The sequence below is a fragment of the Psammomys obesus genome, unplaced genomic scaffold, assembly GCF_907164565.1.
Source record: "Psammomys obesus unplaced genomic scaffold, mPsaObe1.curated_primary_1811, whole genome shotgun sequence".
NCBI classification, from domain to species: domain Eukaryota; kingdom Metazoa; phylum Chordata; class Mammalia; order Rodentia; family Muridae; genus Psammomys; species Psammomys obesus.
This window is the reverse complement of record NW_026596034.1, coordinates 10,931,781-10,944,526: the sequence shown is the minus strand read 5'-3', so window position 1 is coordinate 10,944,526 and position 12,746 is coordinate 10,931,781. Positions and strand designations below refer to the sequence as shown.

Sequence of the window (12,746 nt, the reverse complement as noted above, 5' to 3'; positions counted from 1 at the left end):
TATCTATCTATCTATCTATCTATCTATCTATCTATCTATCTATCTATCTATCTACCTATCTACCGACAGCATCTCACTATGTAGCTCTGGCTGGCTTGGAACTAGCTAAATAGAGAAGGCTGGCTTTGCCTCTGCCTCGTGAGTGCCAAGATTATGAAAAGATTTAGTTTTATTGTTTTAAATTATGCTATGGCATAATTTAATGGCAATGGCTGCCACAGACTCATAGGGAGTAAGTAGCCTTACTGGTGTAGCCTTGTTGGAGGAAATATGTCACTGGGGGGGACTTTGAAGTTTCAGAAGCTCAAGCCAGGCCCAGTATCACTCTCTTCCTGATGCATGCTGACCCAGAGGTAGAACTCACAGCTCCTTCTCTAGTACCATGTCTGCCTGTGTGCCACCATGCTTCTCACTACGATGATAATGTACTAAATCTCTGAAACTTTAAGCCAGCCCTAATGAAATGTTTTCCTTTATAAGATTTGCCATGGTTATGGTGTCTCTGTTCATAGCAACAGAACACTTATTGAGACGGTAGCATATGAGTTTTATGTGCACATGAGTGCAGGTACCCATGGATGCTAGAAGGTATTAGACTCTCTTGGAGCTCGAGTTACAGGCAGTTGTGAGCCACCCAACATGGATGCTAAAAACTGATCTCAGGTTCTCTGGAAAAGCAGCATGTGTTCCTAACCACCGAGTCATCTCTCCAGCCCCTACAGAAATGCTTTGCTTCAGAAGAGTTGCCAAAATAGTTAAGTTAAAAAACAGCATTCATAATCATGGCAGTGATGCCAAGTTTCCTATTAAGGTATTTTAAGCCTACCATAGTAAATGTCTTCTAAATAGCTAACCCAGGTGACAAGTTCAAGATAGAGAAGAATGAATACCTTCCTTCCAGCATGGGTGCACATGAGGCTTACTTCTTGCATTGTACCAAATCAGTTGCCGGCAGCCATCATAGGCACAAGAGTACTCATCATCCCCAATGCCATATCCTTCCTGGAGAGAGATAAGAACCAGAAGATTAACAAAACTCTAACCCAGAAAGACCTAGTAGGTGGCTTTCTAAGCTTTTCTGGATGAAGGGAAAGCCAACGGTACTTGGAATATATAAAAAAATTGGCACAGAAGCCTAGTTCCAAGTAAACAGATACTAGCTTTGCCAATAAAAATTTGTCAAGTGCTTCCTTTGTTGCAGGTACTTTAGCCTCAACACTTCTCTGTGGCTAAGCAAATACCTTTCCTGAATGTGGTGGATTCAAAATGCCCACATCCTTAGCTGGATGCGGTGGCGCATGCCTGCAATCCCAGCACTCTGGGAGGCAGAAGCAGGTGGATCATTGTGAGTTCAAGACCAGCCTGGTTTACAAAGGGAGTCCAGAATAGCCAGGGCTACACAAAAAAACTCTGTCTCTGAAAGCAAAAACAAAACTACAAAACCAAAAACAACAACAACAAAAACCCTACATCCTCAGATTTTATGACTGGACACTCAGCTTAAAACCATTTGAGAACAGTTCAATTTGAATATTATACAGGTTCTCAACAATTTCTTCTTTTATAACTTGTTACCTTTTGTTTTGTTTTGTTGTTTTTCGAGACAGGGTTTCTCTGTGTAGAACTGGCTGTCCTGGACTTGCTTTGTAGACCAGCCTGGCCTCAAATTCACAGAGATCCACCTGTATCTCTGCCTTTCCAGAGCTGGGATTAAAGGCGTGCGCCACCATGTTCAGCTCACTTGCTATCTTTTAACTATTGCCCACAATTATTAATATACAAGGGTGAATGGGAGCCGAGCACATCTATAATCCCAGAACTTAAGAGGCAGAAGCAGGAGTAGGAGGGTTCAAGGCTACACGAGACACTGTCTCAACAAGTAAAAAGGGTGAGTGAGAGTTTAACTTATTTTCAATGTTTGAACACTAGCTGCCAAGCTTGACAACTTGAGTTTGATCTTTGGGACCCAAATGGTGAGAGGAGATAGCTGACTCCCAAAAGCTGTCCTCCAACCTCCACATGGATATCGTGGGACATGCACACTGCTCCCATCCAACATAATAAATTATAACAAAAAGTACGTATTTTTAAAAGGTACTTGCTGCCAAGCCTGAACACCTGATTTCAATCCTGAAATCCCCTTGATGGAGAGTGGGAACCAGCTCCTGAAAGTTGTCCTCTGACTTCCGTAAGTGCCATGGTATACATCTCCCCTCCAAGATGTGTTTAAAAAAGCAAGTAAAAGCAATGAAAAATTGTTTGCCTTTGTCCGTTTTTCATTCACTTATTTATTAATAAGATATTTGCTTAATTAATTTTTTTTTGTATATGTATGTATGTGTACTTGTAGAGGCCAGAAAGGGGCCTCAGATCCCCTGAATCTGGAGCTACAGTTGGTTATAGGATGTCCAACATGCATACTAAGAAACAAACTCTGGTCCTCTAGAAGAGCAGCAACTATTCTTATCAACTGAGCCATCTCTCTAGCGCACATGAGAATAGTTTTTAAGGAAAGTAAAAAATTAAAAGTATGGAAGAAAAGTAGGAGGAGACAAAAGCAAGTCAAACACCTGTTATCTTAAAGGGAGTGAAAACTAATCTTAGTTGTTGATGGCTTGTTTGTTTTATGTGATAAACAGTGTAGCCAGGATATAGAGTGGAAAGATTTTTGACAAATTCCTTAACTATAAAATATTAAATTCCAAGGTGACAACTCTGAATTAGAATTAGCCCTTGATGTGCACTATGCATACCATTTAAAAAGTTAAGTAGCGGGCTGGAGAGATGGCTCAGAGGTTAAGAACACTGGTTGTTCTTCCAAAGGTCCTAAGTTTAATTCCCAGCAACCACATGGTGGCTTACAACCATCTCTAGTGAGATCTGGTGTCCTCTTCTGGTGTGTATAGCAGAACACTGTGTAAACAATAAATAAATCTTAAAAAAAAAAAAAAAAAGTTAAGTAGCAGGAGTTTTAGGTTATCTCCATGCATGGTCCTTGGTTGGAGAATCAGTCTCAGAAAAGATCCTGTGCCCAGATATATTTGGTCCTTGTGGAGCTCCTGTCCTCTGCAGGTCCCACTGTCTCCCCCTTCTTTCATATGATTCCCTGCACTCTGCCCAAGGTTTGGTTATGAGTCTCAGCATCTGCTTTGATACACTGCTAGGTAGAGTCTTTCAGAGGCCCTCTATGGTAGGCTCCTGTCCTGTTTCTTGTTTTCTCCTACTTCCAATGTCCATCCCATTTGTTTTTCTAAGTTAGGCCTGATCATCTTACTCTGGAACCTCTTCTTGTTTAGCTTCTTTAGATGTACAGATTTTAGTATGTTTGTCTTATCTTATAGGTCTAGTATCCACTTATAAGTAAGTATATACCGTGTGTGTCTTTCTGCTTCTAGGATACCTCCCTCAGGATGATCTTTTCTAGATTCCACCATTTGCCTGCAAATTTCATGATCTCCTTGTTTTTAATTGCTCCATAGTATTCCATTGTGTAAATGTACCACAGTTTCTGTATCCACTCATCTGTTGAGGGACAGCTGGGTTGTTTCCAGGTTCTGGCTATTACAAATAAAGCTGCTACAAACATGGTTGAACAAATGTCCTTGTGTACTTGAGCATATTTTGGATATATGCCTAGGAGTGGTATAGCTGCATCTTGAGGAAGCACTATTCCTAATTGTTTGAGAAAGCACCAGATTGATTTCCAAAGTGGTTGTACAAGTTTACAGAACCCCTGCTCAGATGTGGCCCATGGTAGCTCAGCATCCAAGTGGGTTTCCCTAGTAAGGGGAATAGGGACTGTCTCTGACATGAACTCAGTGGCAGGATCTTTGACATCCGCCCCCCCCCCCCCCCGGGAGGAGCAGCCTTGCTAGGCCACAGAGGATACTACAGCCAGTCCTGATGAGACCTGATAAACTAGGGTTAGATGGAAGGGAAGGAGGACCTCCCCTATCAGTGGACTTAGAGAGGAGCAGGGAGGAGACGAGGGAGGAAGGGTGGGGTTGGGAGGGAACGAGGGAGGGGGCTACAGCTGGGATACAAAGTAAATAAAACTATAACTAATATAAAAAATAAAAATTTATATATAAAAATAAAAGTTAACTAGCCAGGCGTGGTAGTGCGTACCTTTAATCCTAGTACTCAGAAAAAAAAAAAAAAAAAGTTAACTGAACTTGACCTGTTTTGCAGAGCAGAAATGCAGCAACCTGCTATAAACAATACCTTACTAACCTTTCCTGAGGCTGAACAAATCAGTTATTCAATCAATAAAAATCCACCAATAGTAGAATATACACTTAGAAAGTGAGAGGTCCGAGACTTACACTCAGTGAGCCAGCTTACTGGTCTCATTTATCTTTACTTTTCAATGACCCAGATATATCCTTAAACATTTGTAATTTTTTTATACTTATTTGGGTTTTTATTTTTATTTTAAGATTTATTTATTTATTTACACAGATTTCTGCCTGTACACCAGCTCTCAGTATAGGTGATTATCAGCCACCATGTGGTTGCTGGGAATTGAACTCAGGACCTTTGGAAGAACAGTGAGTGTTCTTAACAGACGTCTGAACCATCTCTCTAGCCCCTATTTTTATTTTTTTAATTTAATTTAATTTTTTGTTCTTTGAGACAGGGTTTATCTTTGTAGTCATGGCTGTCCTGGACTCATTTGTAGACCAGGCTGGTTTTGAACTCAGAGATCCACCTGCCTCTGCCTCCCTGAGAAATGGAATTACAGGTGTGCGCCACTGTACCTGGCTTGTAATTTATTATTTGAAACTGTCTTGCTACCCAGCCCTGGCTGGCACAGAATTCACTATCTGGATCAACTTTGGTTTGGACTGATGGTAATCCTCCTGCCTCTGCTTCCCAAGTGTTGTGATTATAGGTATATGTTATATTATGTGATAATATGCATACGTGGTGCTGTTGGAGGCCAGAAGAGGCCACAGGATCTCTGTAACTGGAGTTATAAATGGTTGTGGGCTGCTGTGTGGGTGCTGGGAATCATACTGGGGTCTTCTAGAAGAGTAGCAAGTGTCCTTAACAGTTAAGCAATCTCTAACCCCCTCCCCTTTTGAAGATTTATTAAATTTATTTGTGTGTGTGTGTGTGTGTGTGTGTGTGTGTGTGTGTGTGTATGCATGTTCATGTGTGTGGGGTAGCTATAGAGCCAGAAGAGGGCATCAGATTTCCTGGAATGGAGTTACAGGTTGTGAGCTACCTTAGTTGGGAACTGAGCTTAGGTATTTTGAAAGAGCAGCAAGAGCTCTCAACCACTACGCCATCTCTCCAAACCTCATTTCTTTCTTTATGATGAAAAAAATGTCCACATACAATTGTCTTTACTTCCAGAATTTAAAATGTCCATCATCTTACTCCTTCTCTTCCTCCTCCTTCCTCTTTCTCCTCCTTTTTTGGTATTTGAGACAAGATCTCTCTATTTTATGTAGCTCTGGCTGTCCTGGAAATAGCTATATAGACCGGGATGGCCTAGAACTCAGAGATCTATCCGCTTCTGCCTCTTCTTTAGGCTCTCATGTGTCAAGGCTGTCCCTGATTGTTCTGATTCTCCTCCTCTCAGGCTCTGAGATTACAGACAGGCATTACTCTGTTTGGGAACCTCCTCCCTTGCATTACGTATTCCTGGCTGGTCTGAAACTCAGTATCTACATCAGACTGCCTCACACTCAGAGATTCACTTCCTCTACCTCCCCAGTGCTGGGGTTAAAGGCCTGAACCATCATGCTTTCCCTTTTTTAAAAATGGAAAAGGATGTGAGAGACCTGTCATGTTGGATGCTCCTGAGAAGACAAAAGATAGTTTAGATAAATCAAACTGTATCTTTAGTCCTCAAAATGCTCCATCAAAAATACAACAAAACAAGACAAACTATCTTAAGTGACCTAAATAAGAACTATCCCAAGGCTTCTCATTTTAATGCTCTACATCTGAGCCCTATGCTAGCTCCTTGAGAATGAAACTTATGCAGTAAGACTTAAAATAAAGGCACTATAAAGAGACTTCAGACATCTTGAAAAAAGTGTATTCATAGAATGACATATACCATAAAGCTGTAGTCTGTCTATACAAGTGAAATATTAGTAATTATCAGAATAATATCATGGAAACAAAAAAGCTTATATTTGAAAAAAGACATCCTATCTGACTTCAACAGCTTTCTAACAGGAACTCAAATAGTTCCTAATTAGGGAAAACAACTGTCTCTTTAAAAACAAAAAAGATCAAAATTGGGGCTAGAAGTGAAGAGAGCTTCTTTCTCTCTCAAAGGACCTGAACTTGGTTTTCAGTAACCATGCTGGGGACTCACTACTGACTTTAACCAGCTGCAGTGGATCTGATGTCTTCCTCTGGCCTCCAAATGTACCAGCATTAATGTGCACAAACTAACACACACACACACACACACACACAGAGAGAGAGAGAGAGAGAGAGAGAGAGAGAGAGAGAGAGAGGTGAGGGAAGAGAGAGAATCTAAAAAGTCAAAAGCCTATCACAATTTAGGGGAAAGAAAAATTACTTTTAGTCTTATTTTGACGTGCCAAATATCTACAACTCTATGGCAGAAACAGTTTTAGCCACAAGTTTCAGTGACCATTATAAAATCTAACCGTCATTGTTATTAGCGTGACTGCTAGAAACTTTTAATAGAAAAATATAGAGAGAAGGTACTTCAATGCTACAATCCCTATTTTCTTTAGTTCTGGACTATTTTATCATTTTCAAATGAGGAGATTAAAAATCCTTTCAGATTCTCCTCAGTTTTAGGGGAGAAAGTAAAAATATGTTGTAAAATAACAATGGTATTGAATTCAGTCTTACTCTTTATTTCCTTTTCTCAGTCCCAATTTTTCTTATTTTTGAAATGTAAATTGTCGGGGAAAAACACTTGAAAAAAAAAAGGTTGTGGAAATAAGATGACAGACTGGAAAGAGGGCTCTTTTGTTTGTTTTGAGACAGGGTCTTACAATGTATCTTAGGCTGAGAGACTTGCATTATCATGTCTAGCTTAATATTATTATTTTTTTTTTCTGAGACAGGATTTCTCTGTGTAGCACTGACTCTTCTGGAATTCATTCTGTAGACACAGAGATCTGCCTGCCTCTTCCAGTGCTGGGATTAAAGGCTTGCTCCACCACATCTGGCTCAAGATTTTTTCTTTTAACTTTTTTGTTTGTTTGTTTGATTTTTGGGTTTTTGAGACAGGGTATCTCTATTGTAGCCTTGGCTGTCCTGGACTGATTTGTGTAGACCAGGCTGGCCTTGAACTCACAGTGATCCACCTGCCTCTGTCTCCACTCCCCCAGGATTAAAGGCGTGTGCCACTACACCTGGCTCAAGATTATTTTTTAATGTTAAAAACAGGAATCACTTTTAGGATTCTATTTGGAACAGGTAGCTAGTACCCATATAACTGATAAATCAGTGTTAGAAACTAGACAATGAAATTGTTTTCCAGATCTAGTCACTTCTGACTACACAGTAGCTCAACATAATGCTAAGCTTCCAAACGTTGCAGGTTCCCTAACAAAATCAACAGCAGACTCGAGTCCAGACCTGCCCATTAGCTTTGCCCATTCGCCCTCTTCTTAGAGCTAGTCTCTTACTAGTTAAGGAGTTTTATAAAATAGTCCTAGACAAAGTTGAACCGATTTCAAATAGCTTATTTTTCCCTCAGACTTAATTCGCTTTATTTTTCTGGTATAAGAACTCTATGTGGAACTGGGCACAGCTTCTAGGGACCATATATTCATGTTCTTGACCTGGTGATGGGGATTCACTTGTCTTTGGCTTTATCTTCACAAGCCCTGCAGCCTCAACCATGATTCAACCTTAGTTGTTGAATCGAGGAAGCTGGCTAGAACTGCCTAGAAGGCCCCAAGGACTGAGGGCCCTTCCTGCTGCACCAGCTTCACTGCCATTTGATGTTTTCTCAAAGAAGCTCAAATGTCTTCAAATTTGACCAACAGAAGAAAACCAATAGGGTTAGGTTTTGAAAGGGTATGTCTGAACAGGTGGGGTGGTGAAGGCCTATAATCCCTGCACTTGGGAGGCTGAAGTAGAAGGAGCACCATGAGTTTGAGGTTTGGGCCATATGATGATCGAGGTTAGCAAGACTTTATCTCCAAAAAGAAAAGCATCCACCTGACGGAAGGACCTGTAACACTCCCACACTCAGTGGTATCCTAGGCCTGCTTAGTATAGCAGATTTAGACTTTCCTTTACTTTAGAACTTTCTATAAACAAAGACAAATAAATACTGAAATTAAATGTGCCTATTAATTATAAGGTAAAAGTCAAATGAGAGAAGTCAGGCAGTATTTAATGCTATGGAAAGCGAATTTATTCAAGGTTTCTTTTTAAAGATGCATTTTTATTTATGTGTATGTTAGTGTGTATGTGTCACATGTGGGTGAATGCCCATAGGGGCCAGAAAGAGTTGTTAGATCTCCTGGAGCTGAAATTACAAGTGGTTGTTAGCAGCTTTATGAGGGTATAGGAACCAAAGTCAGGTCCTCTGGGATGAGAAGGAAGCACTCTTAACCACTGAGTCATTTCTCCAGTCCCCAGAAGGTTCCAAAGCTTAATCTCAAGGTAAAAATCATCTGTTGGCAGTTTGTCAGTGGTTGTGTCCCCCTTTAATCCCACCACTTGGGAGGTAGAGGCAGGTAGCTCTCTGAGTTTGAGGCTAGCCTGATCTATAGAGTGAGTTCCAGGACAAAAGGGCTACACAGAGAAAGCTTTTCTCAACAAACAAACAAACAAAACAAAAACAAGAAAAAAAATCATTCCTTGTCACAATGCGATAAGTGATCCCAGATATGGCTGGGACTACAGAAGAGCCATAAAGACAAATTCTAGATAGGAAATTAAGGTGAACTTATTGTTTCTTATTTAGAAGCAGTACACCAAATGACTGTCAGGAATAGGGCACCACCCAGTCACTGAGCAAACCTATTTGAAAAATAAGCACATCTGAGTATCTCTACCCATCCACCAGAAGCAAGCTGCTGCTTCCTTTGCTGACCCCAGGTACTCACGTGATTGAGAAACTTGCTGTCTCGGGTAGCCCAGCCAATCTGCATGACACCAGAAGTGACCACTGTTACTTCGTAGTACCACACCCCAGTGTCCACACAAAAAGTGCAGCGCACACTCTCAAAGGAGGAGGCATCACAGCGAGCCTGGCAGAACCAAGGAGTACAATCAATCCATCGGTGCCTGAAGACCATGTAACTGGAATAGGGAAGGCTGGACAGCCTTTTACTAATTAAGCTCTTGGTGGGGCTACCATGGTCCATCTTCAGTGATGTACAAAAGCATAAAACTCAGGGAGGCAGCCCTTTTATTATTTTAGTTTGACTTTCAGGTTTTCAAAGATGGCTGCAACTTCAACTAGTTAAAGTTCCTGGCTCTGTTTTTCAGTATGTAGAGAGCTTGCTTTGAGATCAGAATCTTTATAAATGCACAAACATTGCCTTCATTAGATAAAGATGGGGAAGGGTAAAGACATGTTACCTACATATAATCCAAAGCAAAAAAAAAAAAAAAATGACAGAAGGGATATGGCAACTATTGTTTAAACTGTACTTCAATCCTGAAATGCTAAGGCCTGTGGTATTCTCCTATATATAAGCAGCGTTCCTCCAACCTGCATTATTGGCAATATTCAACATGAGAGAAAAGCACCAGGTCCAGTGCAATTGTTATGTGGGCATTTACACAGGAGCAACTTCTTTGGGAAACACTTGTCATTGTACTTTTAATTAAGGAAAATGGCGAAGATTAAAAACAGATACAGAGCTAGAGAAATGGATCAGCAGTTAAGAGCACTGGTTACTCTTCCAAAGCATGTGGGTTTGATTCCCAGCATCCACATGGCTCACAAATGTCTGTAACTCCAGATCCGGGGGATCCGATGTCTTCTTTTGGTCTTTACAGGCACCAGGCAAGCAAACAGTACATAGACATACATGCAGGCAAAACATTCAAATATATAACAATTTTTTTTAAAGGTTTAAAACATATATTTGTCTAGGGCTGTAACTCAGTAATAGAGCACTCATTCAGCAATTGTGAGCATTAAAAACAAACAATGCAGACATATTTAAAACAGTCACAAGCACTACAGTGCTACAACAGAAGCTGTAACATGTGAGAAGTAACGGAGTAGCTAACATCTAGAAGCATTCTCTATCCTTACCGATTTTACCTCTAATCACTCTTCAGGTACAAGAAAACATTTTACCTATTCTGTTAGACATTGCTCTTATTCTTAAGCAGGGCACGAAAAATGGGGACAAAGTAATCTTAGCCCTGAAAAGGTCTGTGAAAGCTTTACCTCCAAGCCATGAGGTGAGATCTTCAAGTACTCGCTGACATCATTGCTGTTCAGCATCGCCCTAATGTTATTCAAGTCCACTTTCTCGTAGGTTAGTTGTCTACCTTCTTTTAAAACTGCAAAAGAAAAAGTGGTCATATTTCCTAAAGCAGGCTATAATGGTTTGGAAAAAAGGGAAAACTACTACTATCATCTCTAGCTGCCACACTTGTCAAGGAATGAAAAACTCATAGGGCTTAGCATCTTAGCTTTACTTAGTCTATTCCATAGACTAAGCAAAAGCAAAAAAAAAAAAAAAAAAAAAAAAAAGGCAGCACGGTGAGCATGGTGTTTCTTTCCAGTCTCTGTATCTATTACAGTGACTGAAGAAAATTCCAAAGTTCAGGTCTCACTATGTAGCCCTGACTGGTCTAGAACTTGCCAGGTAGACCAGGCCATTCTTGAACTCACAGAGGTCTACCTGTTTCCATCTCCTAAGCACAAGATTAAAAGCGTGTACTATAATACCTGGATTAGTTGGTTTTGTTTTTTTGAAGCACAATCTACTGTAGCTCAGGTTGGATTTAAACTCACTATGTAGCTGAAGATGACCTTGAGCTTCTGTTCCTCTTACATTTGCCTCTCAAATGCTAAGATTATAGCCCTGTGTCATCATGCCTAGCTTCCAAATTGATTTACTCAGAATTACTCTTTAGCTAGCACTGTATTGCTGTGTTCCATGTTAGAGCAAGACCTGGATGTTATGTGTTCACCTGTGCATTAGCACAGTGCTAGCAACAGAGATAGGTAATAACAAAGCAACCTGGTTTGTATTACAAGAGCCTTTGGAAGAAAAAAATGAAAAAAAAAAAAAAAGGTTAAAAACAACTGCCACAGTCTAAGAATTAATTAGGGTTTGAAGAGACCATCTGAAGTAAGGAGAAGAGTACAAAGAAGGTAAACAGACTGGGGACATAGCTCACTGGTAGATGCTTTCCCAGCAGGAACAACGTTCTAGGATCTATCGCTAAAAATTATATTAAATTAAATTTTAAACAAAGGTATTCTGGCTTTTTTGTTTCCTGGCCTCCCTGATTTGGCTCTTTTTACCCACCTTCCTGCTACAGAAAACTAAGACCTATAAAACTATGAACCAAAATAAGTAATTCTTCCCATGAAGTTATTCATGTCAGACATTTTGTCACATGATAATAAAAATTCCACACATGTACACATAAAAAGAAAAGACAAAGAAGAAAGTACAAGTATGAACATGGCCAGAAGTGGAGCTAGCAGGACCTAGTTGTAGGATAGTAAGGAAAAGTGTATGTTCTTAGACAGAGCTATATAGTTAAGGAGTTTGACTCAGCAGGTGTCGGTAAGTCTGTGAACTGGAGAATGCTGAAATTGGAAGCATTCCAGTTAACGCTCATTTGGAAGGTGCCTAGGATACTTTTCTATTAGAGTATAGAGAAACTTACTAAGCAGAACTCTCACTCATTACAGCAAAAGCAAGGCTATTTACCCTACTAAAGACACGGATTTATAAATGTAAAGAATTTGGCTGGTGAGATGGCTCAGCAGGTAAGGCTATTTGTCTAATAACCTGGAGCCCACATAGTAGAAAGGGAGAACCAACACCTGAAATTTGTCCTCTAGCCTCTATACATGTGCCCACCTACCCCCAGCTCAACAGAAATAAGATAAAAATATTATATATATAAGTAGAAACCATTTGAATAAAGGACAACCCCTACTTACAGAGATTGTCTAAGCTCCACTGGGCACAGAAGCCAACTTGACGTTTCAGATAATCAGGATCATCAGCCCACAACTCCAATGTGACCAGTCGGTCACTAATACTGGATTCAGAGATAGTCAATTTATTTTCACCTGTTTGGAAAGATGAATTCCTTAGGTAACAATGAAAGAGGAGGGTGTGGGGAGCAGGTTAGTGCTGATAAGGAGTAAAGAGAGACAATAGAAAAATTGGAGACTAGATTAGGTTTCCATTAATGCTTCTTTCTAGGAATGACACAGCCAAAGAGCTGTGGCTACTTTCTGGCAAGCTCATCAGTATTTTTTTTTAAGATTTATTTTATTTTATTTATTATTATTATTATTATTATTCTACTTTTTTTTTCTTTTTTAAGACAGACCATCTCTATGTAGCTCTGGGTGTCCTGGAACTCACTATGCAGACCAGACTATTGCCTTGAATTTAAGAAAGTCACCTGCCTCTTCATCCTGAGTGCTGGGATTAAAGGTATACACCATAATGCCCAGTTTAAAATTTATGTATTGCCTGGTGCGGTGGTACATGCCTGTAATCCCAGTACTCAGGAGGCAGGGGCAGGCTGATCTTTGTGAGTATGAGGACAGTCTGGTCTACAAAGCA

The 12,746-nt window shown here is 40.2% G+C and overlaps 1 protein-coding gene across 2 annotated transcripts in view; it reads right to left on the bottom strand.

Annotated features, from left to right (window-relative positions):
• Rspry1 (ring finger and SPRY domain containing 1) overlaps nucleotides 1-12,746 on the bottom strand; it is a 56,408-nt gene that overhangs the window by 11,845 nt on the left and 31,817 nt on the right. For both annotated transcript variants that reach the window (XM_055621227.1, XM_055621228.1), the window contains exons 8-11: nucleotides 12,110-12,241; nucleotides 10,370-10,485; nucleotides 9,069-9,212; nucleotides 891-1,002 (exon numbers count right to left, since the gene is read on the bottom strand). In XM_055621227.1, coding sequence (XP_055477202.1) covers nucleotides 891-1,002; nucleotides 9,069-9,212; nucleotides 10,370-10,485; nucleotides 12,110-12,241 — 504 coding nt within the window. The remainder of the gene's footprint in view (nucleotides 1-890; nucleotides 1,003-9,068; nucleotides 9,213-10,369; nucleotides 10,486-12,109; nucleotides 12,242-12,746) is intronic.